The sequence below is a fragment of the Miniopterus natalensis genome, chromosome 15 (genome assembly GCF_054644295.1).
Source record: "Miniopterus natalensis isolate mMinNat1 chromosome 15, mMinNat1.hap1, whole genome shotgun sequence".
NCBI lineage: Eukaryota > Metazoa > Chordata > Mammalia > Chiroptera > Miniopteridae > Miniopterus > Miniopterus natalensis.
The window spans coordinates 11,632,676-11,659,037 of record NC_142095.1 but is presented as its reverse complement, the minus strand read 5'-3'; the positions used below and the strand labels follow the sequence as shown (position 1 = coordinate 11,659,037).

General features: G+C 33.4%; 1 protein-coding gene across 2 annotated transcripts in view; it reads left to right on the top strand.

The window, feature by feature from the left end:
* Positions 1-26,362, top strand: part of STT3B (STT3 oligosaccharyltransferase complex catalytic subunit B) — a 78,312-nt gene that overhangs the window by 30,708 nt on the left and 21,242 nt on the right. For both annotated transcript variants that reach the window (XR_015715696.1, XM_087824900.1), the window contains exons 4-13: positions 6,301-6,366; positions 8,458-8,557; positions 15,968-16,066; positions 17,609-17,755; positions 18,643-18,691; positions 20,026-20,180; positions 22,173-22,384; positions 23,868-24,055; positions 24,946-25,117; positions 25,988-26,161. Coding sequence is in view for 1 of the 2 variants with exons in the window: in XM_087824900.1 (XP_087681026.1) it covers positions 6,301-6,366; positions 8,458-8,557; positions 15,968-16,066; positions 17,609-17,755; positions 18,643-18,691; positions 20,026-20,180; positions 22,173-22,384; positions 23,868-24,055; positions 24,946-25,117; positions 25,988-26,161 (1,362 nt within the window). In the remaining variant the exon portion in view is untranslated. The remainder of the gene's footprint in view (positions 1-6,300; positions 6,367-8,457; positions 8,558-15,967; positions 16,067-17,608; positions 17,756-18,642; positions 18,692-20,025; positions 20,181-22,172; positions 22,385-23,867; positions 24,056-24,945; positions 25,118-25,987; positions 26,162-26,362) is intronic.

Genomic DNA, 26,362 nt, shown 5'->3' with positions numbered 1-26,362 from the left:
TTACTAGTATATAGAAACACAACAGATTTCTGTGTATTGATTTTGTATTCATAATTTATTCGAATAGTTTTTTGGTGGAGTCTGTATGCAGGGTTTTCTATATATAGAAAACCTGCAAATAGTATCATGTCATCTGCAAATAGAGTTTTACTTGTTTCTGATTTGTATGTCTTTTATTTCTTTTCTTATTGCTGTGGCTAGGACTTATAACTGTGTGAAATAGAAGTAAGTGGTAATAGTGGGCATCTTTGTCTTGTTCCTGATCTCAGATGAACGGCTTTTAGCTTTTCACTATTGAAATTTATATTAGCTGTGGGTTTGTCTTATGGTAATGTATTTATTAGGTTGAAATATGTTTCTAATATACCTATCTGTTGAGAGTTTTTATCATAAAGAGATGTTGAATTTTGTCAAATAGTTTCTGCATCTGTTGAGATGATCAGATGATTTTTATCCTTTATTTTGTTCATGTGATGTATCATGTTGATTTATGGATGTTGAATCATCCTTGCATCCCTGGGATGAACCCTGCTTGGGTATGGTGTATAATCCTTTGAATGTGTTGTGGATCTGGTTTGCTAATATTTTGTTGAGAATTTGTGCATCTGTGTTCTTCAGGAATATTGGCCTTTAATTTTTCTCTTTTTGTAATGTCTTTCTGGGTTTTGAATCAGGGTAATGCTGGCTTCAAGGATAGATACTAATCTTCTTAAATGTTTGGTAGAATTCACCTGTAAGCCATGTGGCTCTCACTTTTATTTGATGGGAGTTTTTTTATTATTGCTTCAGTCTCATTGCTAGTAATTGGTATGTTTAGATTTTTGTATTTCTTCCTAGTTCATTCTTGGAATGGTATGTGCTTTAGAAATTTATCCATTTCTTCTAGATTATCCAATTTGTTGGCATATAATTGTTCATAGTTTAATGATTATATTTCTTTGGTGTTGGTTTTAACTTCTCTTTCATTTATTATTTTATTTTATTTATCTTTTCAAAGAACCAGCTCTGAGTTTCATTTTTTTTTTTCTTCTATTGTGTTTTTAAATATCTGTTTCATTTATTTTTGCTCTGATCTTAATTATTTACTTCCTTCTCTTTACTTTGGGTTTTGTTTGTTGTTTTTCTGGTTTCTTTAAATGTAAAGTTAGATTGCTTATTTGGGATTTTTCTTGTTCCTTATGGTAGGCCTGTGAAGCTATGATCTTCCCTTTTAGAACATGCTTTTGCCTGTATCCCACAAGTTTTGAAATGTGTTTTCATTTTCATTGGTCTAACAGTAGTTTTTTATTTCTTTTTTAATTTCTTTGATCCATTGGTTGTTTTGTAGCATGTGGTTTATTTGCCATAAATTTGTGTTTTTTCCATTTTTTTTACTATAGTTGATTTCTAGTTTCATCCCATTGTGGTTAGAAAGATACTTGATATGATTTCAATCTTCTTGAATTTATTGAGGCTTGTTTTGTGGCCTAATATTTTATCTATCCTGGAGAATGTTCCGTGTGCACTTAAAAAAATGAGTATTCTGCTATTTTTGTATGAAATGGTCTATAAATATCGGTTAAGTACATCTGGTCTAATGTAACATTTAAGGTCATTATTTCCTTATTAATTTTCTGTGTGAATGGTGTGTTTGCCTTTAAACCACTGCTTAATCTCTTTTACAAAGTGCATGTTTTTAAAATTTTAAAGATGCACTTTGTGTCATTGCGTTATTATCAAGGCACTGTTGACGGACATTTTTTGATAGGCTTTTTGTTGTGTTTTATAGAGATTCTAACCTTTTTTCCATCATGATCTAGTGGTTAAGAGTACAGTCTTTGTAGCCAAATTGCCATGGCTTGGTTCCTTTTTATTTATTTATTTTATTTTTATTTATTTATTTTTAAATATATCTTTATTGATTTCAGAGAGAGGAAAGGAGAGGGAGAGAGAGAGATGGAAACATCAATGATGAGAGAGTCATTGATCGAGCCCACAACAGGGCATGTGCCCTGACCGGGAATCGAACCCTGATCGCCTGGATCCCAGGTCGGCGCTCAACCACTGAGCCACACCTGGCTGGGCTGTTTCTTTTTATTTAAATGATAGCTCTACCACTGAGGGTGTTTAAACCACCCTAATGTGTATTTCATCAATTATAAAATGGAATATTATTACCTACCTGATATGATTTAAATAAGTTAATGTTTGTAAAGGTATAGAATATCGTGAGAACACAGAAAGTGATGAGTTCATGTTTGTCATTAGTTCTGTTGTTACTGTTCACCAAAAACAGAGCTAATAGAGATAAAATAGTACTTGGAGCAGTGCTTATCATCTTGCCTCTATAATGGTTTTTTTGTTTGTTTTTTAATGTTTTCTTCTGTGCCTTTGTAATCAATCCTCACCTTAACCCATATTCCTTGCAACTGGAGATTTGATTTCTGTCTATATATATTTGGGAGTTTCTTTTTCTGAATGCCCCATAATCAAACAGTAAGGGTTAACCCTTTGTGTCTGGCTTACTTGGCTTAGCATAATATGCTGGGAGTCATCCATGTTGTTGCATGTTTTATTAATCTGTTACTTTTTATTGTTGAGTAGTATTCTGTTGTATGAATGTACTATATATAGTTATTTCGTTTTCTAGCTTTTGGCAATTATGAGTAAAGCAGCTATAATTATTTGCATACAATTCTTCATATTGACATATATTAGTATTCCTTTTGGATAAATGCCTAAGTGTGGGATTGCTGGTTTACATAGTACATTTTTAATTTTACAAAAAGCTGCCAGTTTTCCAAAGTAGCTATATCATTTTGTATCCCCTCCACCAAGAATATGTGCAGTTGCAATTACTTGCTTCTCCAATGCATGGAATGTTCAGATTTTTAAATTTTAGCCACTCTAGTAAGTATGTAACAGTATTTCATGGTTATAATTTGCTTTTCCCCAATGACTGATATTAAGCATCATTTCATATACTTATTTTCCATCTGTTCAAACCTTTTGCCTGTGTTTCGGTTGGGATGTTTGTTTTCTTATTATTGAGTTGTAAGAGTTCTTTGTATATTTTGGAAATAAGTCCTTTATCAGATGTGTGTTTTGCAAACATTTTCTCCCAGTCTGTGACTTGTCCTTTTTTTTTAATGGTATCTTTCTAAGAGCAGAAATTTTTAATTTTGATGACGTTCAATTTATCTTTTGTTTGTTTGTTTGTTTTTATGGATCTTGCTTTTGGTGTGTTGTCAGAAGTCTGTGCATACCCCAAGACCACAAACATTTTCTCATGTTTACTTCTAGAAATTGAATAGTTTTAGGTTTTACGTTAAGATCTGTGATCCATTTTGAGTTGATTATGGCCTGTGGTGCAAGAAAAGGGCTGAGGTTCTCTTTCTTTGGATTTGGATGTCCTGTTGATCCAACACCATTGTTGAAAAGACAATTCTTTCTCCACTGAATTATTTGCCTTGTTAGCCTTAAGATCAGTTGTCAATATACATTGGGTCTGTTTGGGAATTCTTCTCTGTGTTGATCTGTTAAGTATCTATCCTTATGAGAATACACTAAGTTGTGTTTATTAGTTTATAAAGACACTTGAAATCAGGTAGCATGAGTAATTCAACTTTGTTCCTCTTTTTCAGACTTGTTTTGACTCTTCCTAGTCCTTTGCTTTATATAAATTTTAGAATTGGCTTATCAACATCTGCCCAAAAAGCCAACTGGAATTTTTATTGGGAATACATTATCTATAGATGAGTTTGGGGAGAATTGTCATCTTAACAATATGACAACCTGGTGGAGGCCCGTGGAGAAGAGCTTGTGAGTGCTAACTCCCCTTGTGTCTAGATCCTTAGCTATTCTAGCACTTGCTTATGTTTGCCTTATAACTTTAGCTTTCTGGTAAGCTTAAGAAAACTTATTTTTTAGATGATTTTTTTTCTCATGGTGAAAATGACCTTTTCAGCTTTCTGCATTCTAAGCACAAGCAGATTTTAGGTCTTTTAATACTGTAAACCTGAACACATCATGTTTGTAGATCTTAGAGGTATGCTTTCCAATAGAATTTTGTGTGATAATGGAAATATTATCTATCTACTCTAATAGGTCCCAGTTATCAATTTATTTTTCATGGATCATACTTTTGGTGGTATATCTTAACAACAACAAAAAAGGCACACATTACCAGACCAAGGATACCCAGATTTTCTCCTATGGTGTTTTCTAAAAGTTTTATAGTTTTGTGTTTTACATTTAGGTCAATGATCCATTTTGCTTTAATTTTTGTGAGGGGTACGATGGTGTCTGTGTTCAGATTCACTTCTTTGCATGTAGGTGTCCAGTTGTTGAAAAGACTATCTTTTCTCTGTTGAATTGCCTTTGCACCTTTGTCAAAAGATCATTGACTATACTTGTGTGGGTCTGCTTGTGGGCTCTCTGTTCTGTTCCATTGATCTTTGTTCTTTCACTAATACCATACTGTCTTGATGACAGTAGTCATCCTCCCTTACACAGGAGACATGTCTTAAGACTCCCAGTGGATGCCTGAAATGGTGGGTGGTACCAAACCCTATAGGTACTATGCCTTTTTCTATACATACATACCTATGGTAACATTTGGTTCATAAATTAGACACAGTAAGAGATTAATAATGATAAAATGGTACAATTACAATAATATATTGTAATAAAAGTTATGTAAATGTGGTCTCTCAAAATTTTAATTACTGAAAATTTTCCAAAAATTTTCCGTACATACGTTTATAACCTTTTCCATCTTAACTAAGCACTTATCATGCACTGTGGCTGTGACCATTGTTGTTTGAGGTGCAACAACAAAACAAGCACAAATTTCTTTTTCCTTCTTCACAATTTCATAGATAGAATATTTGTTTTTACTGTAGATCTTAGCAACCTCAGCTTATGGTTTTTTCCCTTTCCTTATTAAGTCGAGGACTTCTACCTTTTCACTTAAAGAAAGCACTTTACAGCTTCCCTTTGGCATATAAGAATTGCCAGCATGATTAATCTCATGCTTTGAGGCCTTTACTAAGTAAAATAAGGGTTACATGAACATAAGCACTGCAATGATCTAATAACCAAGACGGCTACTAAGTGACTAATGAGCATATAGTGTATACAGCATGGAGACACTGGACAAAGGAATGATTCATGTCTGTACAGAACAGAGGGGGATGGCACAGGATTTCAGCACTGTTCTGAATGGCACTAGATTTAAAACTTATGAATTTTTCATCAAATTATTTATTTCTGGAATTTCCCATTTAATATTTTTAGACTGGTTGACTTCAGATAATTGAAACCTTGTAAAGCAAAACCATGGATAAGGGGGCTCTAGTGGTTGAATGGCACCTGTACTTTGCTTTAATGTAGTAGTAGAGGCCCATTTTAAAAATAAAGAATTCCTTTAAATGAGCTCTATAGAATACTGTTAAAATTGAACCTTCTTATCAGCACATGGCAATAATAGGATTGCTTTAGTGGGACTTAAGTCTGACATTTCTTTAGGACACTCACATGATTTTCTTAAAAAAACAACCCTTTGTTCTTGGCGTGAGTATTTAGATCTTGTGTTTCTGAAATTTAAAAATTAGTTTTCTGAAGTTGCTAACATATTTTGCTTTTTCAGGTGAACATACAAACTCTTACCTGGGAATTATTTCTTTGATTAATTTTTTTAAGTCACAAAATTGGTCAACTTTTTTAACCTTCATTTACTGCAAGTTGTCTTCCAGTTCAGAGTAATTGAGAATTTTACTGATATATTATTCAGCTGTTTAGAAACTATTTTAGGAATATAGATGTCTTGAAAATACCGATTTATAGTATCTGCAAGTTTCTAGATGATGAAATGTTTTCAAAAATGGATACTCATAATTAGAATTATATATGAGATAGATGATCACATTCAAATGAGAAGTTACAGATTAAGGTTAATCAAATCAACCGTATGGAAATGTAGAGCTACTGAACAGTTTTATTCTTTAGCTTAAAATTTCAATTTGTTAATAATTTTAATATAAAAATATAACAAATGGAAATATATAATTTGTTCCTTTTAAGATGATTCTTTTTACTGAAAACTAAATAACTAGAAATAAAATCAAAGTTATTTTTAAAATGTCTTGACTGCTGCCCAGTCTTATATTAAGTGGATCTGAGTAACCTCAGTACATTTTTTAAATAACTTTAACTTTGGCTTTTTATAATACAAGTTTACTAAACATGTAACATTTTTTTATTCAGCGGGAGCATTTATTAACATATTTATTACATCATTTGCTTTTTTTTTTTTTTTAGGTAAAATCTGTAAAAACTGGGTCTGTTTTTTGGACAGTGTGCTGCTGCTTATCGTATTTCTATATGGTAAGATTCTATATTTGAAACTACATGAGGTCTAACAAGGCTTTTTGGCAGTTAGACCAGTTTTACTTCTTCATTTCCTTCGCATCCAGGGCTAGTTCTCCACTTTGTTTCTCCTGAAATCTTTAGGATCTTAATTTTGTTTAATGTATACTCTTTCATTATTCCCATTCTCTTCCTTACCCCTATCACCAGAGTCCATATGGACTTTTGCTTTAGTGGGGAGGGCTAATACTCAACCTCTCAAATATAATATTTGCAGCAAGTGAAATGAAAGTTTTTCTTTTTAAATATACAGCTTAACCTAAATAATGATCACATCCACTAGGTTAACCTGTAGACTACCTACACATTTTTTTCAACAGATTGTTTAAGATTGGGGTTCGTTATTATCTCTTCATTCTCCTGCCTTTCTTTTTCACACCACAGCCTGTTTAGTAGTTGTGTGCTGAAGATTAATGAGAAAACTAGGTACCTTATTTGTCTGTTTTTAAACAATTGTCACGGTATTTGTGCATCCAAATTATCTATGCCCCTTTAAAAGTGGTTAAAGCCTGGGACACATTCTGTGCAGTTGTACTCAGTAAAAGTAAACCCATTCTCTTTCTAGTTTAGACTTAGATTTTGGAAATAATCAAGAGTCCTTAGGTTAGGTGCTCAATCAGAGCAACATTGTTTTTGCTGAAAAAAAGTAGCATGTAACTGAAGCAAAGTGATGTTTTTGTATGCATTGTAAACTGAAGACAGTTCCTTACAAGTGGTTTTGAAATATTGTAGACAGGAACAGCACTGTTAAATATATGTTAACGTATAGCCTCTTAAGGTATCTATTGCTATAAATGGCTTTTTCAAACTTTTAATTATTAGAGCACATCAAAAAATTTTGATCTTGATAAGACCCTAATTCCTGTTACTGAATGTACTTAAAAAATGAATTCTATTGGTTGAGAATAAACATTATCTTTAGAATATTTATTAATTTACACTAGAACATACTCAATTACTCTGATTAAATAGCATTATTCTAACTTTGTAATACAGGCTAAACATTAAAACGGGGTCTTTTTTTTTAATCCTCACCCGTAGATATTTTTTCCATTGCTTCTCAGAGAGAGTGGAAGTGGGGGAGAGAGAGAGAGAGAAACATTGATGTAAGAGAGACTCATTGATTGGTTGCCTCCCACACATGCCCTGACCAGGGCCGGGGATAAAGCCTGCAACAGAGATACGTGCTCTTGGTCAGAATCGAACTCGGAACCCTTCAGTCTGTGGGCTGATGCTCTAACCACTGAGCAAAACTGACCAGGGCAAAACGGGATCTTGATTTGTATAGGAAATAATTTATACCCTAAGCAGCACCTTTATTTTGAAGATTCAAAGCACATCCAGATTATGTGAGTATTCCTTTTCGTTGAGTTGTGAACTGCTGCTAACATTCATTGTTTATATTCTCAGTAAAGTTTCTTGCAAGATATTTATCACCCCAAAATGGGGGAAATAAATGCTGTTTTTTTTCTTCTAAATATTTATGATCTATATCCTAAAAGTCCCCTTTGTGACAGTCTTTTACTTTCAATTCACAAGTTATAGTGCTCTCAACATTCTTTTCTTTTTTTTTTTTTTTTAATATATCTTTATTGATTTCAGAGAGAGGAAAGGAGAGGGGGAGAGAGAGAGGTAGAAACATCAATGATGAGAGAGTCATTGATCAGCTGCTTCCTGCACGCCCTGGACTGGGATCGAGCCCGCAGCCCAGGCAGGTGCCCTGACCGGGAATCGAACCCTGATTGCCTGGATCCTAGGTCGATGCTAAACCGCTGAGCCACACCCGGCTGGGCCTCAACATTGTTGTTAAGTTTAATTTGACCATTTCTCCAGGGAATGTAGGAAAGCATATTTGATTTAAAGCATTGTGTTATTTTATTATTAATAAAAATAAGGAGAAGTAGGTTATTTGTGGGTTATATAAATCAATATTTTAAGCATCTCTCAAAATTGCTAAATATACTTGCTTATTGTATGCTTAGATTATCATGACAAAACTTCTCTCTTTCAAAAAAGCAAACATAAATTATTTAACTTATTTACCCATAGGTCTCTGCTTGGGGTGGTTATGTGTTTATTATCAACCTTATTCCACTGCATGTATTTGTGTTATTACTGATGCAGAGATACAGCAAAAGAGTCTACATAGGTAAGTGATTTGACTTTTGAAATCTGTCAACTTCTAAGAGGTATTTCATAATAGATTATTTTCATTGAACACACATTTTTGTTAGGCCAGTATTACCCATGAAAAGGTAAAAATAATTTTATGTTTATTTTGCTTTTTGTATTTATAAGGAGGATTAGGCATTTTTACCTAAGTGTGTTGTTACCAACTTCTTGATGAGCTTTTATAGAAATTAGTCTAGATTTAGTATTTGTCAGCTTTTTTTCTAAAATTGGGGGGAGTGGGCAATTCTGTTATGAAAATCATTTACATATACATATTATTCAAATTCTACTTACTCACTAGAAAAGATTGAGCATTCTCAAAGTAAACAATTTAAACTTTAGAAAGACCTTTCTGTGTAATATTAGTTCATTTGGACTGCCATAATAAAATACCACAGACTACGTAGCTTATAAACAACAGAAATGTATTTTTCACAGTCTGGAGGTTGGAAAGTCTAAGATTGAGGCACCAGAATGGCCACGTTCTTGTGAGGCCTTTTTTCCTGGCACATAGCTGACACCTTGCTTTGCTTTTTCTTCACATGGTGGAAAGGATGTGCTAGCTCTCTAGGGGCCTCTTGTAAAAGGGTGCTAATCCCTAGAGCCCTCATGACCTAATCACCTCCCACCTTCTGATACCATTACCTTGGACATTAGATTTTCAACATATGAATGGGGGGCACAAACATTCAGACCACAGCATATCTTTATTTAGACTACAGTTTTTAGAACATTGTTGAATTAGATGCTTAGTGATAGATGGTGTCTCAAATCTTAGAGCTAATTTTCTGTGATATAGACAGAAAACCCTTATGGGTTGAAGTAATCAGTAGTTGTAATAAAACAACCATTGTCTTAGTAAAATAATACAATCATTATAATAATGTTTTTGGAAAACAGTAACAAAGATATAAAGATTGTTAGCATGGTTAAAAAACATAGTAGTTTGGCAGTTCCTCAAAAACTTAATCACAAAATTACCATATGATCCAGTAATTCCACTACTAGGTGTGTACCCAAGAGAATTGAAAATATATATTCACACAGAAACTTGTACACTAGTGTTCATAGCAGCATTCATTATTCATAATAGCCAGAAAGTGAAGACAGCCCGAATGTTCATCAATTGATGAATAGATAAGGTGTGGTATACAATGGAATATTTTTCTGTCATAAAAAGGAATGGAGCACTGATACATGCTACATTGTAAGCCTTGAAAACATTAGGCTATGTAAAATAATCCAGGCCTGTATTGTAGGATTCTTTTTGTATGAAATGTCCAGAATAGGCAAATCCAGAGAGAGAAAGTAGATTTAGTGGTTACCAGGGGCTTTTGGGAGTGGAGGAATGACTGAACGGATATGGGATTTCTTTATCGGATGAGGAAATGTTTTGGAAATAAATAGTGGTGTTAGTTATACAACTTTGTGAATATAATATAAATGACTCAATGGTATTATTTTATAGAGTATGAATTATATCAATTATAAAAAATTGATAGTATATTTTAACCATTTCAACATATAACAGTAACCACTGGCATAATTAATATATAGCTAATTCTTATAATTTACCACAAACTGTCCTAAGTTCTTTACATGTATTTAACTCATTAATCTTCATAACCACACTGTGAGGGTAGGTATTGTTACTGCCTTTGTTTACAGATGAGGAAACAAGAAGACATAATTTGCTGAAGATCTTGTAGCTAGTAATGGAGCTAAAGCCTGAAGCTAGATTTTTGGCTCTACAGCCCATTATGCTAAAAATCACTGTAACTATGTGCCTAGCATATAAATAAATATCTCACTGTTGAAATACATCAACCTATGAGATCTCTTTATCCTGAAAACATCACAACCAGTTGTTTGGATCCAGAAAGGAGGATAATAGATTAAACTATACTTTTCAGCTTTTTTTCTTTTGGAAGTACAGAAGGAAAAAATGTTTTAAGTTAAATGGTTGGTTTTAGGGGAGCAAGTAAGATTTTTATATGTTTAATTTTAAAAATTGGGAGTCCTGAAAATTTAATTGTCAGGGGAATAGAGTGGAGAAAAGACCACTTTTGTGAAATGCCCATGAATCAGGAAGAGGGGGAAGAGCCAAAGAAGTAAAAATAAAGAACATTGTTAAAGAGGTCAGATGGAAGTCTCATAGAAGTTTAAAACATGAGCAGTGTCCAGCTCCCTGAGAGTGTTAGCACTAAGATCTAGTAGGATGAGAATTGAGAAGAGACCCTCATTTGCAGAGTAGGAATTCTCTGGTAGTTTTAGAAAAGCATTCAATTAATACTGCTTTGGTTGGCTCTTGAGAGTTGTTCTTTTCAGAGGGAAGAGAAAAAAAATGGTGTAGGGATGTTATATACATGTATAAAGTTATATCGGTGTCTCATAATTTCATAGTGCTCAGATTCTCTACACCATCCTCCTCGTTTCTTTTCACTCTTAACTCCACTCATGTAATTAAGAGTATTTTAGATGTTTTTAATACTCTTTCATAGAGCTTACTTTTAAATGGATGGAAAGTGATAGCACAGAATAGTTGTTTCTCTTCCTTCATCATAAATATATCAGGATTTAAGTTAAATTTAACCTAACTAAATGGTTCTGAAAAATATGGAAGCATTACCAAGTGTTTGCATATACAGTTTGTCCTCTGATTTTAACATATAACATCCTTTGTCTATAGTTATTTCTCCTCGTGAGCAGAAATATTTAGATAAAAAAGGATTGATAGACGGCAAATAGCCAGAGGAGGAGATGCATTAGACATCATGAGTTGTAATGCCTTGTTACAGAGAAAGGCACACATGTTAGTTTGGGGACCATCAGGAGCTTTTTGAAAACTTAAAATTTCAAAGGAACTTGAATTAGACCTTTTGGTGCCTTTTATCTTATAGAACAACTCCTTTGTGTACTTTAAGTCAAGGGCAATGGTTTATTTTTTTTCTGTATCAATCTGGTCCCACCCTATACCCTTGTATAAAAAAAAAAAAATTCTTTAAGGGTGAAAGATATTTAGGCTCCGTTTAGAAGATTACTATTTGTCCCAAATCAAAGGTTTATTGGTGGGTGGTGGTGGTGGTGGTTAAAAATAATAGACCTTGTATATATATCTTTTTAATGGTAATTTTTTCTGGAATTACTCTAAAACCTTAGAAGTATGATCTTCAGTAGTGAATGCCAGTAACTGTGCTTCCACAGGATGGCAGTGTGGTAACATTTTCATGATGTAATAAATGATTTACAATGTTACTGGTGTTGTGCATTTCCATAGAACTCAATACTTTGATGGAAAGCTTTATTCTTCTGGTTTAAAGGGTAAGAAAAGTCAGTTAACATGGATACATAGAAAGTTGTAATAGATGTGGATAGTAGTTTGGTCAAGTTTATTATAGAGTTTGTAGGAGGAATTGGTAAGGAATGATTACTATTGCTATTGCTATGGGTTTGTGTTGTTGAGGCCTTCTGAAAACAGTAGCAAAAATGGTACTGATGGTGTCTAGTGCCTTGTCAATCCTCATGTCCAGAAGAGATGATCTCACCTTCCTTTTAAGTTTTTATAGGACCAGGGTTTTTTTTTTTTCACCAATCTCACATGTACTTCCTTTACTGTATTGTGGTTATTTGTGTAGTTCTGATTTTCTCAGATACCTCTTAGAGGATAGGATTGCTCTTAATAGGATTTTGTAATTTTAGACTGTCTTGACCATAATAGACATAAAGTTAATATTTGAATGAATTATAGGGGTAATTTTTTAACACACTGTTAGATGCTATAGGACAAAGCCTAGGTAAAAACATGTTTTCACTGCAGTGGATATTGTGTTTATATTTAAGAATTGAGAGTTAATTCGCTATTTCTTTCAGTATGTCTAATTCTTAGTTTCTGTGTTTTAAAACATGGATTGTAAATGGGATTTAAATTGAAGTTTAGAGACGTGTATCTAATTTTACAGATTCAAGTTTGTGATATTTTATATAGCAAACAATCCTCAGTTTTATTTAATGGAAATACTTACTGTGTATTAGAGAATGCTATGAGATAGAATATATCTTCCCCTATGTAAACATCTCAGGATCAGTGATCCAAAAAAAATACAAAATCTAGTTTCTCTTAAAAGAAAATGGTTATATTTGGATTATTGCATATATCACATCAGCTTTGTATCATTGGTGAATATAAAGTAGATATAAATGAGGCTTATTTGTATAGAGGGTTATTTAAAGGTAAAATGTTGTTGAGAACCTGTCTGTTCCTATTAGGACAGCTTTATTTGGCATTAACCTGTGTTTACAAAGTAATACAAATTAAAGTACCTGCCCTCCAGCCTTTTTGTGTTTCCTGAGATTGAATTTCTCTTCCTTGAACTCATCTCCATCACTCTTATTATTAACTTGAACCCTAGTGCATCTGCTTCTGTGTGAAGTGTTTTCTTCTTTACTAATAACAATAAGTGTCTCTGCAAACTTGCATAAAACCACTAAATTGAGAAATATTATCAGGCTTATTTTTTTCTTTTTGAATATGCCTAGAAATGAACTTGAGCAAATACTTGAAGAAATTTCATCAGTAGTTTCCAAGCAAGTGATTGCTGAGATTTTTGCACTGCCAAGCACAATAGACTTCTACCTGAAGAGAGAGAGTATGAATTTGTGTTTGTGTGCCCACTATACCTTTTAGTGATTATTTCTGGGAAATGTGACTTGGAAGTAAATGGACTAAAGGCTTTCACTTTCTACTGCATTTTGTTAACAACAAAAAGAACCATTACCTTTGCAATTAAGAACAAGTCAGAAATCCTGAGAGAAAGATGCAGATTTGTGTTTGCCTTGGGCTGGACCAAGGAGGAGGAGCAACTGCCTAATGAGTATGAGCTTTCCTTTTGGGGTGATGAAATAAGTGTGTTGGGACTGCAGAGAGGTGGTAGTTGCACAACATTGTGGAGGTACTAAATGCCCTGAATTGGTCACTTTAAAATGATTATGTATGTATTTCACCTCAGTTTTTTAAAAAGTCTTTACTTTTTTGTTCAACATGTGCCATTTATCACATTTATTCCAAATTTCATGACAGTGTTATAATATCTAATGCTCATTTATGTTTATGAAAAAGAGAAATCAAGCCTCAGAGGTGAGTGTGGTATTTGGGTGTAAGTGGGTTTAACTATAATTAAAACACGTAAGTGGCATAAGGTTTTCTCCAGCCTGGCCGTTCTAGTGTTTTTGTGTGTTCATTATTTGTCTGGGCTTTGATTTCTCAGCTCTTGTTGTTTAAAGGGCCTGTTGATCGTAGAATCTTAGGTTATTGTTAGGGGGAATCTATAAACTGAAACTTTTGTTGTTATGCAGTTATTCAACATCAAATAATGACCTTGCTCTCATACACCACCAGCCCCCCCCCCCCCCCCCCCCCCCCCGATTCTGCCTCTGTAACTCTTTGTTAGGACATCTACAAAAGACAGATTTGTAAAAGAAACATATTGATATTAGAAAACCCAGCAACCAAATAGGCTAACAGTTCAAATCATGTGACATAGAAATTCTTATTTACTTAACTCTTTTTTTAATGTTTTTTATTTATTTTTAAAGAGGAAGGGAAAGAGATAGAGGGATATAGAAACATTGGTGAGAGAGAAACATCATCAATCAGCTGCCTCCTGCACGCCCCACACCACCACCACCAGGAATCGAGCCTGCAACCCGGCCATGTGCCCTGACCAGGAATCAAACCAGTGACCTCTTGGTTCATGGGTTGACGCTCAACCACTGATCCACACTGGCCAGGCTATTAACTTTTATTGCATTTGTGTTCACTTACCTCATTGAGGGTAACTCCATTTCATCATTAATATATCTGAAAAGTACATTATTGGGTGGATTACTTCTGCAGTCTCCTAGACAACCAGTTCCCCACTAGCTTCAGATCATCAGAAACTTTATTCACATACTTTGGTCATTTCTGTTAAATTTACTTGAGCTTCTTATCCTTTCCTAACACTAATCATCTCTTAACAGACAGCTTGGGAGGCAACCTAACATTTGAACCATGAGCCCATAACTTACCTTCTATGGATGAGTTTCTTTTAAAAAGCAGATAAACTTACTTTCTCAAGTAAGTTTGGTGAAGGAAAAGTATATGCAATATGCTGTGTAGCATATGGATATACGTGCTATAACAGTTCTCTTCCTAAATATACCCTCAGGTTTTTTTTAATAGAGTACTGTATTTGCCAACAACTAAGTATTGACTGCTTCACAAAATGACCTAAATAAGCTTTATAAGTGGAATAAATTTCACATTAACTTATTTCAGATGGGTTTCATTTTCATTTCTAAGTAATTTTTTATTGCAGTGATTTTAAATACTTTCTTTCTAATTAACTTATCGAATAGTGACTGTGAACACCTAAATCCAAAACAGGTCTATTTTACAAATTGTATCCCCTCCCCAATTTGCCTATACTTTTAGGTTGATATCAGCCAAGAATATTATAATATACTTATTGCCAAGAGCAAACAGGTTTCCTTTATTAGACCCTAATAAATTCAGTAACTAGTCTGTTGTATTGCAGGACTTCTGTGTGCAAAGTCCTTTTCTTCTTTAATCACAAAGAACTTGGTTGATGGAGGTTGGGTTTTTTTTTAGTGTTTTGTTTTTTTGTTTGTTTTTTTTAACTGCTAAGTACTGTAAAAGAGTAGTAGGAGACTATTTAAAAAGTGTGAGCCCTCACTGGGTGGGTCTCGGTTGGAGTGTCCTGCCACATACCAAAAGGTTTACAGTTTGATTCTCCGTCGGGCCACATACCTAGGTTGTGGGTCTAATCCCTTGTCAGGGCTCATATGAGAGGCAACTGATTGCTATATCTTTTTCACATTGATGTTTCTCTCTCTCTCTCTCTCTCTCTCTCTCTCTCTCAGCATATCCTCGGGTGAGGATTTTTTTAACATGTGAAATACTTGAGCTTTTGAGACAGTAGCAACTATTCATATATGATGATGATGATAAGTATTCATTAGGTCATGCATACTTTGGATTATTGGCCATAGGAATAGTGTTTACTTATTTATATATTATGTAGCTTCTTGGGTTGTGTCATTGATTATTGATAGATTGAAAAAAGCTTGATTCCATTTGGAGGAGAGGAAAGCAGCACCAGTAACCTAAACTGTTCTTAATGATAGTTTGTAAAATGAAGTACTTAAAATAAATTGGCAGAAAGAATTTTCATGATCAGCCATCAAATAGAACAGTCACTTCAAGATTCTATTCTTAAAATAAGTTCAGTTAAAACTTTGCTAAAAAGAAATGAGTTATGTACACATTTATGTTTGAAGTTCTTAGTGACAGTGGTAAATTATCTTGTTTCCCATTTTGTCTTTTTAGCATATAGCACTTTCTACATTGTGGGTTTAATATTATCCATGCAGATACCCTTTGTGGGATTCCAGCCAATCAGAACAAGTGAGCACATGGCAGCTGCAGGTATGAGAAAATATTTATTGTTCATTTTCTAAAGGATATATGAATGTGTGGCTAGCCAGTCTTCAAGGAATGAAGTGTTTTCTTTGTTTTTAATTTTCATCAAACATCACTATAAAATAAAAATATCATAGTTTTATTGAGACATTCTGCTATTGTGTTCCCAGAAGTGCCTATCTCCCCAGCCACTGATGTTTTGAAAAGGCAAAACATCTCTTTTTGCACAATTCATGTTATTTGCAAGCACTAAATAGTATTTGCCTTGTATAAACTAATATTAAACAGTATTTGTACACTAGTTACTGTACCATTGAGTTTCCATTTCCACAAATTTAAATGGAACATTTCATTTTTATGTTCATTACCTCTTACTAAAATATTTCATCTATATCTACTAACTGGAATTAATGGTTTTTATTGATTAGAAAGTCATACAATTTTCCAAATAAGCAGAGTTCTTTGCCGTTATTAACTTGGGTCACAATTAATGATAATGGGGGATCTGTGAATAAAACTATCAGAGCTGCTCAATGGGAGGTCCATATCCCATATGAAGGCTGTGGGTATTTTATTTGTAACATTTTATAAATACAATATATTTTACTTTCTGAGGTGGTGTTCGGTAGCTTTTATCATCAGTGAGATTCTCATTGAGAATCTTTGGGGTCAAGGTGGGGAACAAACCCAAGAAGTTAAGAACTCACAACTTAACTATTATATAGCATATCAAATCTGTGAAATACTTTTACTTACATTTCTAATGTGATGTTATAAAATTACCAAGTAGTAGTTTGAGAGAGAAATATATATTTACTTTGAGTGTACAATTGTATATAGCAATGTTTATGTAGATACACAGTCACCTAATTCTTTATGCATATGCATTATTATATTTCCTGAAATCTAAATCCTTGATAGTACATATTTAATCCTTCTAAAATTAACTTTAAAAAAATAACCCATATGACTAAATTTTTTTAAAAGAAAAATCAATATCCCAGATGGGTTAGGGTTTTCATGTCATTGTTTAGTTTTACACCTAGTGTTTTATATTGTGTTTTGCACATTTTGCCAATAAGTACTTTTCACTGTTACGCTTTAATTTTGTTTATCTTAGCACATACCCTTATATCTACTGATTTAGAATCTTATATAAGTGTGTAATTAAGGTCACATCTTTCCCTCAACTATAAATGATAACTCTTGTATCAAGATTCACTGTATCCAAGTAATTTCTTCCTTCAGTAAATCTTAGGATTGTTTTTAATGACATTTCTATGTTTGCCCCCTAGAAAATATGTCACTAAAATGTGGGACAAAGGGAGGAATTTAATGTGCTAAATAGGCTCTGGTTATTGAAATGAGATTTTTCTTCCTTGGTCCATATATATGGAGTCTGATCATTAAAAAAATGTGTAACAGTTTTGGGGGTGTATTAATTGGTTGTCATTTGATAAAGAAAATGTTGGTTAGATGAAATAACTAGTCTTTGTTATGAATGGTACAAGGTGTTCTAAGAATCTCTTATATGACCTTTTCCTTTAGGTGTCTTTGCATTGCTGCAAGCTTATGCTTTCTTGCAGTATCTGAGAGACCGATTAACAAAACAAGAGTTCCAGACCCTTTTCTTTTTGGGTGTATCAGTAGCTGCAGGTGCTGTGTTCCTTAGTGTCATCTATTTGACTTACACAGGTAGGTGTCAGCACCTGTAGGATGTGAATCTTGTCTCTAGTTTATTCAAAAAGGTTATTTTACAAATTTTGTACATGTTCCATTTATCCCAGAGGGTCAAATACTACGGTTGTATTCTGTACAAACAATATGAAAATAATAGTCAAAGGTACTAAAATCTGCATAGCACTACAAATTATGATTGGTTTTTTTTAAAACAGTATCTTAATTTTGCTGCTTCAACATCTGGTAAATCCACTTTCAGGTGTCCTCTTGATAGATGAATAGGTCCAAACTGTATAAAATTCAAAGCTTCCAATGTTAACCTACTGCATGCTTGCCCTCTTGGGTGGGTACTTCTCTGTCCTATTTTTAAACAGTCTACTAGTCAGTGTTACTTTCTGATCCTGACTTCACTAGTCCCTAGAACAAGTCAAATTCTTTCTAAAGATATTCCATCTGTTAAGTTAATGTACCAGCCTAGCTCATAAAATCATGAAGAATTGACAGGAGAGAATAGAATGAATGATTAAAATCATCTTCGTCATTCGTCTAAATTTGGCATACTGTATTAGATAATTTAGACACCTCCTCCTTTTTAATATTATCCAGTGCTTTCTTACTGTCATAGCTTTATTTTACTAGTCAACTTGAAGTTTAAGGGAGAATTGGAAAACTCCCTGCAGTTTTTATCTATCAACTTTCGTTTCTCTGGAAATGGATATTTTTCTTTGATCACTAACATTTTATCTTGACTGCTAGCCCTGTGAAATATGTTGTCATCTACAAAATAAAACTGAAAATTTTTAAATATTACGTTAAATTAATTCATCATAATCAGTAAACATAAAACTGATGAAACAATTTTTAAAAGGCAGACTGATTTCCTCTACATTTTTCCTTTTAAGGTTACATTGCACCATGGAGTGGCAGGTTTTACTCATTGTGGGACACTGGGTAAGTGCAGATAACTTATTTGCCCTCATTAAAATACAGTTTTTTCTTCCCCTGTGTTCTTATATTATCAGAGTCTCCATCAGACTTGGGCAACGTTTTAAAAGTATCTACTATATACTAGTAAATGTTGAATCCCTTGTATTTTGTTTTAATACCTGTTTGGAATTCACCTTTGGTATGATACGCAAGTCATTATTTCTGTTCTGCATGGGCAACTCCTTATTTTAGTTTTGTTTGTCAGATAACATTTGTGCAATTTTAATGATTTATTTTTATTTTTACCAGTGTATTCAAAGTTTCCATCTATTAGTAATATTTCCTTTTTAATCATTAAGGCTGGGTGCTATGTTACAAGCCCATATACTGTAAATCTGAAGAAAAAATTTTTATTTTTTTTCTAATGCCACAGTATCTACATTTCTTGATATTTTAATTTATTAAATATACTAGAGAATATTTGTGTTTTATAGAAGTGCTATTAGAAAAAATTAATTTAAAAATTAATTTTAAATTAGACAACTAGTCAATAAAACTTTGCTTTCCTAAGGATGAGAAATATCTGTTGATAATTTACCTCTTTTCTCTTCCCACTGTTCTTTTTTGTTACTCCCTATATGGCCCAATAAAAAAAACCTACCACAGTTTATTGAGTGGGCCTTCCTTTTGATGTAATACCAAAAGGTCTAATTAAAGGACATAAGCAAATATGTACCAATGACTGAAACTAACATTTGGACACATAATTGAAGAGATCAGCAAGTGGATCACCAGAGAGTTTGAGGAAAATCCCCAGTTGTAGACAGTTATTTTGATTAGGTTAATTACTAGGTTAAATTTTTGCCAGTCATACTTATTCTTGCTTTCTGAACTTGAATGGACTACTTTGGAATCTCAGGGCATTTCAGGAATAATTTCTCCTGTCCTTTCCATTTCCCTCACCTGCCTCTAGACCATTGCCTTGTTAAGAAAGGTATTGTGGCAATATTATATCTTACTGGATAAGGTATTTCTGCTAGTAATAAGTCCAAAAGGTGAAATTTAGGAGGTACTAAGTTAAAAAGGAGAACAAATTCCTATTTGAGCAAAGATTTTTGTATTAAAAGTCAGAGCTATCATTACTTATAGTACTATAGCCTTAGATAGTTCTCCCAATTTTAGGGATGGCTTACTAATTTTATCAGTGTGGACCACATTTATATCCAGTACAACAGGTTATGTTGGAATATATTTTTAAGTGAGAAGGGATGGAAAATAGGAACCATATTTACAATCAAAGAAAATTTTTTCATCTAAAAAGGATTTTAATTTTAAATATTAACTTTTTTAAATACCAGGTATGCAAAAATACATATTCCAATTATTGCATCAGTATCTGAGCATCAACCTACGACTTGGGTGTCTTTCTTCTTTGATCTACATATTCTTGTGTGTACCTTCCCAGCAGGCCTATGGTTCTGCATTAAAAATATCAACGATGAAAGAGTATTTGGTAAGAGATTTTTTAATACTTAGATTTAGAACAATTATTTTCATTGTTGAGATTATCACTTCACTTTAAAGTTTTGTTCTTTGCATGACTGCATAGTCAAGATAAATTTCTTCTCTCATTTTGCATAAATCTTAAGCAAGAAAAATCCAGTGAATTTGCATTATATATACTTTATTAACTGTTTTAACTTAGGACTAGTGTAGAACATTTTCATTCAGTTTACTATGTTTTCTGAGAGATTATTATAAACTGTGGCTAAGAATTGAAAATTATAATGTTTACAGTATAGTCTTAACTTTCTAAGTTACATCTGATTAAGTAAAAAGAAGTTTGCAGGAGTGTCCATCATTGACATTTCAGTGCAAAGTACATTTTGTAATTGAGTAAGAATCACCTTTAAGTAAACGCCGTCTTCACTGATAGATTTGTGTAAATTTTCAACTAACAAGACTTATAAAATACAAACTGTTTTTCAAGGCAAGTTTCTTGGATCTAACATCAAAATATAAATGGGCAAAGTAGGCAGATACCAAAGACTTCATTGATCAGTCATCACAAAAAGTATGCTGTGGCTGTTTTGCATATGGTAAAAACTGAAACTGAAAAAAAGCAACATACACATAGTCACACAAGTAAATAATTTGTAGTACCAGGACTTGAATTTATATAAGCATTAGGTCTGGACCATGAGTGATTCCATAGTGAAGTCAGGAGAAAAAAATAGCGCCTGCATGAGTTCTAACCAAAGGATGACATTCTTGTTATGTAGACCAGTCCTTCTGAAAAAGGCCATGTTAATATTCTGTCATTCACAAAGATATGGCTTAAACATAGTGCCTACCTCATGACTCAGCAGTCCTAATCCCAAGAAAAGTGAGTGCATATGTCCAACAAAGGACATGTTTAATAATGCACATAGCAACTTTATCCATAATAGCCCCCAATTAGAAACATTCCAAAGGTTATTAGCAATAGAATAGATAAATAAATTCTGATGTATTTTTACAATGGAATACAACACAGCTATTAATAAAAGAATAGCATGGGTAACTTAAAAAGCCAGTACAAAAGAGAACATTTTTTATATAATTTTTAAAATAAAGGTTCAAGAATAAAAAAACTAAATTAATGCTTTAGAAGTCCAAGTAGTGATTACTTTTTTTATAGGCTGGAGGGAGAGCAGTTACTGACTGGGAAGAGGCATGAGGGAGTCCTCTGAGGAGGTTCTGTATTTTGATATGAGTGGTAATTACATAGGTGTATGCATATGTAAAAATTTATTGAGCTTTACAGTTAACATGGTATAATAAATGTAGTTTTTAGTCAGGAAATTACATTTTAATTAGCTTCATGAGATAGGGAGTTCAAATGACTCGTTGACTTTATGAGGTCATATATCCTTCAGCCTGGAATGGTAGAGCCTTTCCCTTTGGTTAGCACATTATGTGGAAGGCTTTGGGTTTTGGAAAAATACTTTCAAATTTTTTAAAAAGCCTCTTACTAGTAAATTTGCAAGCTCCTCCTTTGGCTAATGAATTATATTCTTCTCATCCTATTTTTACTTTAAAGCAAGCTTTATGCCAGATGTTGACAGTAGCTTTTCACAGACTTTATTTGATTCTTTTATAAACCTACTCTGCCTGATAATATAATTCCTCAAATATGTTTTCATCCATCAACTATGGGTTTTCTAATATGTGATGATATTGACAAATAATGAATTTGTCTCATTCCTCATAATAACTATAATTAAATTTAAATCATGATACGTTTCACTAAATTGTTGATATATAGTATTTATTTAGTCAACAGCTATAATTTCTAAATATGACTATTAAATCATTTGGTCAATATTGTCAGTTTAAAAACAATTCGCTCTTTTATGAGATACCTATTTTTAGATTTGGTTTATAATGTGGTATTAAATATTTAGTTCAGTTTCCTTCAAACATTTTCTTTGCTGAAATGTTATAAGAGAGCTTGTCTTTGCAGTTGCTCTGTATGCAATCAGCGCTGTCTACTTTGCTGGAGTGATGGTGCGGCTGATGTTGACTTTGACTCCGGTCGTCTGTATGCTGTCTGCAATTGCCTTCTCAAATGTTTTTGAGCACTATTTGGGGGATGACATGAAAAGGGAAAACCCACCTGTGGAGGACAGCAGTGATGAGGATGACAAAAGAAACCCAGGAAATTTGTATGATAAGGTGGGCAATCTAAAGTAAGGCCTTCAAAAATTTTATGTGCCTTATTTTTCTACCACAGTAAGAACTGTAAATATTAAGAAATGTGATTAAACAGGATTTAGACAAACTGACATTTCTAGTTGGTCTTTACTGTTTGCCTCAAAATTTGAATTCTGGTTGGTCTTTTAGCTAAGAATAAGAAAGTAGAATATAATCAGACTAGGAATTCTCATTTCATTTTGGTCAGGTTTTATCTAAAATCCCTCTATTTTTGAGAGCAAAAACCTAGTGCTCTACTAAATTACATAAAATTGAGCGTTATAAACCCTTCTGAAACCATGTGCACAAGTGCTTATCCTTGAGGTCCATATTCAGTGTAAACTTTTAAAATAATTTGGTTGCTTAAATAGTAAGGAATAAATGCCTTTCTAAAAAAGAAATCCTCCAGTTTTTGTTTTTTAAATCCTCACTTGAGGATATGCATGCTTTCATTGATTTTTAGAGAGAGAGGAGAGAGAAACATAAATTGGCTGCCTCTAGAGCACACACCCTGACCAGGGAACAAACCAGCAGCTGTTTTGGGGTTTTTTTGGTGTACTGAGCGACATTCCAACCAACCAAGCACCTAGCCAGGGCATGTAATTTACTTTTAATCTCTCAGGTAACAGAGCAAGATCATATATGGTACAGATGTGGAAAAGACTTGTAAGAATTAGAGCACTTGTCTTGGATGACATGTTAAACTTTATTTGAATATTAACTAACTAGGTTTTAAAATACTAGTAAGCAATGAAACTTTCCAGGATAAGTATTAACTTTGAAAAGCTTTCCTTACTATAGGTCCAATATAATTCATACAGATTTGTGCTAGTAAAGCACATACCTACTTGTGTTTGTGGTTATATTTTATTTTGTTGTTTCTTAACTAGCCTAGCAATTTAGAACTTATGACTTTGTTCTGTTCTCTCTCCTGGTTTTTGTTTGTTTGTTTTTGTTTTTTAATTGTTTTTGAAAATGTAATCTTAATTTTAACAAGTCTGTTGGTTTTGAGGTTTGGAAATTGAAAGATTGATTCTGATAATGCAGTTTTTGTCTTATACTAAAGTTCTACATGGTCTGGATTATAGCTGGACAGTGTCATTTTCAAGATGAGGAATTTGGGTTTTGTAAAAAAAGCTTTCCAGAGTGAGGCATTTGGTTATCTCCTTTGTACTTAAGCAAAGCATAAGGACCACTGGGTTTGAAAGCAGCTTCTTACTGGAGATTTTTTGGTCTGTGACCACCTCCTGTATTGAGTATAGTCCCAGGAAACCTTCACATTTGACATGAGAATCTATCTTGCTAATTTTTAGAAAACATTGTATCACACAAGAATACCTGACAGTTATACATTTTTCTTCTCAATTAAATTGGCAGATTAACATTCTCCCAACTTTTCCCCTTGAATGTCTCAATGAAGCAAGTCAAATGATGAATTTGTCTAACCAGTTTTTTGTATCTTCAGGCAGGTAAAGTCAGGAAACATGTAACTGAACAGGAAAAAACTGAAGAGGGATTGGGTCCTAATATAAAAAGCATTGTCACCATGTTGATGCTGATGCTATTGATGATGTTTGCAGTCCACTGTACGTGGGTCACAAGCAATGCCTACTCTAGTCCAAGTGTGGTCCTGGCCTCTTACAATCATGATGGGTAAGAAATAACTTGGCTACAAAAGGATTTTATACCTATCCCTTTTTTTCTTCTCAATAGTTAAGAATTCAAAAATAGAATGTTTGTGAGGCTCTGCATTTGAATCTACCATGTTTTTCTTACAGCCTTTCTCTCCCTACCACCCCCATCCCCTTTGGTAGATGGTGGGTAGCAATCCTTATATTTCATGCTCTTGTCCAGAATGTCTTTGCATTCATAACATATACATTAATTTTTCTCAAAATGTGGTCCTTGGGTATACAGTAAGTTCTCAACATCATAGATAGGTTCTGTGACTAAGCCAAACAACATATAATGAAACTAGTTTTACTATAGGCTGATTGAACTAGAGTTCATTTCCTATCACATCTCATCAGTGTTATAACTTACACGGAATATTATTCAAGGACCTGCTGTACAGTAACATCATTACCAGGAAGCCTGTTAGAAATGCAAATTCTTGATCCCACATAAAGCCTATTGAATCAGAAACCTAGGGGTGGGGCTCAGCAATCTGTGGTTTAATAGGCCCTCTAGGTGATTATGATGCAGCAAAAATTGAAGAAGAGATGATATATTGCCACCCCAGCTTCTTAATTTGGATGCTTGTTAGACTTGCAAAATATCAGGCCCCACCCCAGAACTACTAAATCAGAATCTGCTTTTTTACAAGATATCCAAGAGATTTGTATGCATATTAAAGTTTAAAAAACATTAGTCTAGCTCTTCATTGATTTCTGCCCCCAACAACCCCAAACCCCATTTTTGAGGCTTTTGAAGACCGTCCTTAAAATGTGAAATAAATTCGATGGCTGAACACCTCAAGATTTTAAGTTACCCTCTTCACATTTATAAGATCTCATTTAAAAGAATATTGTGATTCTTTTCAGCACCAGGAATATCTTAGATGATTTTAGAGAAGCTTACTTTTGGCTAAGGCAAAATACAGATGAACATGCCCGAGTGATGTCTTGGTGGGATTATGGCTATCAGATAGCTGGAATGGCTAATAGAACTACTTTGGTGGACAATAATACCTGGAATAACAGCCACATAGCACTGGTAAGAATTCAATAAACAACTGATCAAAGTTATAAATCTTTACTACTTAGCAATCAGGCTTCACTTGTAATTAAGAAGAATAAATGTAGGTGAAAGTACTCTTGGCTTGCTGAATTCTCAAAATTTCTCTTTATACATTGAGTCTATAAAGTATGTTCAGGTTATGCATATTTCTTTTTAAGATCAGTATTTACTTATTTAAATATTCAGAATTGTAAACTTATCTCTGGCAGATCTCATGGTACCTCATGATATTAGTTCATTGGAGAATTACACAAAATCTGAAACTTTTAAAACACTAAATTTGGCTTGTATTTTATGTTTTATAAATTAAGATAATTATTTGCAGATACGTAAAATAAATATACTGTATTCAAAGTATGTTCACTCTGTTAAATAATTTACATAAATTAAGGTAATCACCTTTCTGTTTTTTAAAGATTTTAAATAGATGGTGTTAACCAAATGAGTTTTATTTGTATTAGTGTTGTAGATTATCATCAGATGTCTGGTAGACTGAGGGGAATAAATTTGTGCTAGCTAGATTGCTGGTCATACCTGACCTTGAGGTAATGAGAAATTCTGTTTCTTTTAAGCTTGCCTGCTTTTATATTAAAGCGTTAATTTCATGAAACAATTCTCAAAATATTAAAACGTGTATTCTGATTTTGACATTTCTGCTGTAACTGGTTATAGTGAGTGAGGTGCCTCTAAATCTCAGTTAATTTGTTGAACCCATAGCAAATCATCTCAATAAAAAGAATTCCATGTAAATCATCTGAGGTACATTCCATCATAAGGTAAAAATGTACATTTTCTTTTTTAGCATATTGTAAGACTAAGTACACACATTCTCATTTTTTTCTGTAGGTGGGAAAAGCTATGTCTTCAAATGAAACAGCAGCCTATAAAATCATGAGGAGTCTGGACGTAGATTATGTTTTGGTTATTTTTGGAGGGGTTATTGGCTATTCTGGTGATGACATCAACAAGTTTCTCTGGATGGTTAGGATAGCTGAAGGGGAACATCCAAAAGACATTCGGGTAAGAAACTGTTAGTTCAGGTGTGTTAAAGACAGCTCAGTGTCCAAGCAATTCTCTTATCTTGCTAATTGCATAGTATTTGTTTTCATTATTTTATCCCCAAAATTAGACTCTCACTCTGACTTTACTATTAAGATACTATAAGCATTTTCCCAGTTTTGAAACTTAAAATTCATACCTGATACTTCCGTTCTTCAAAGC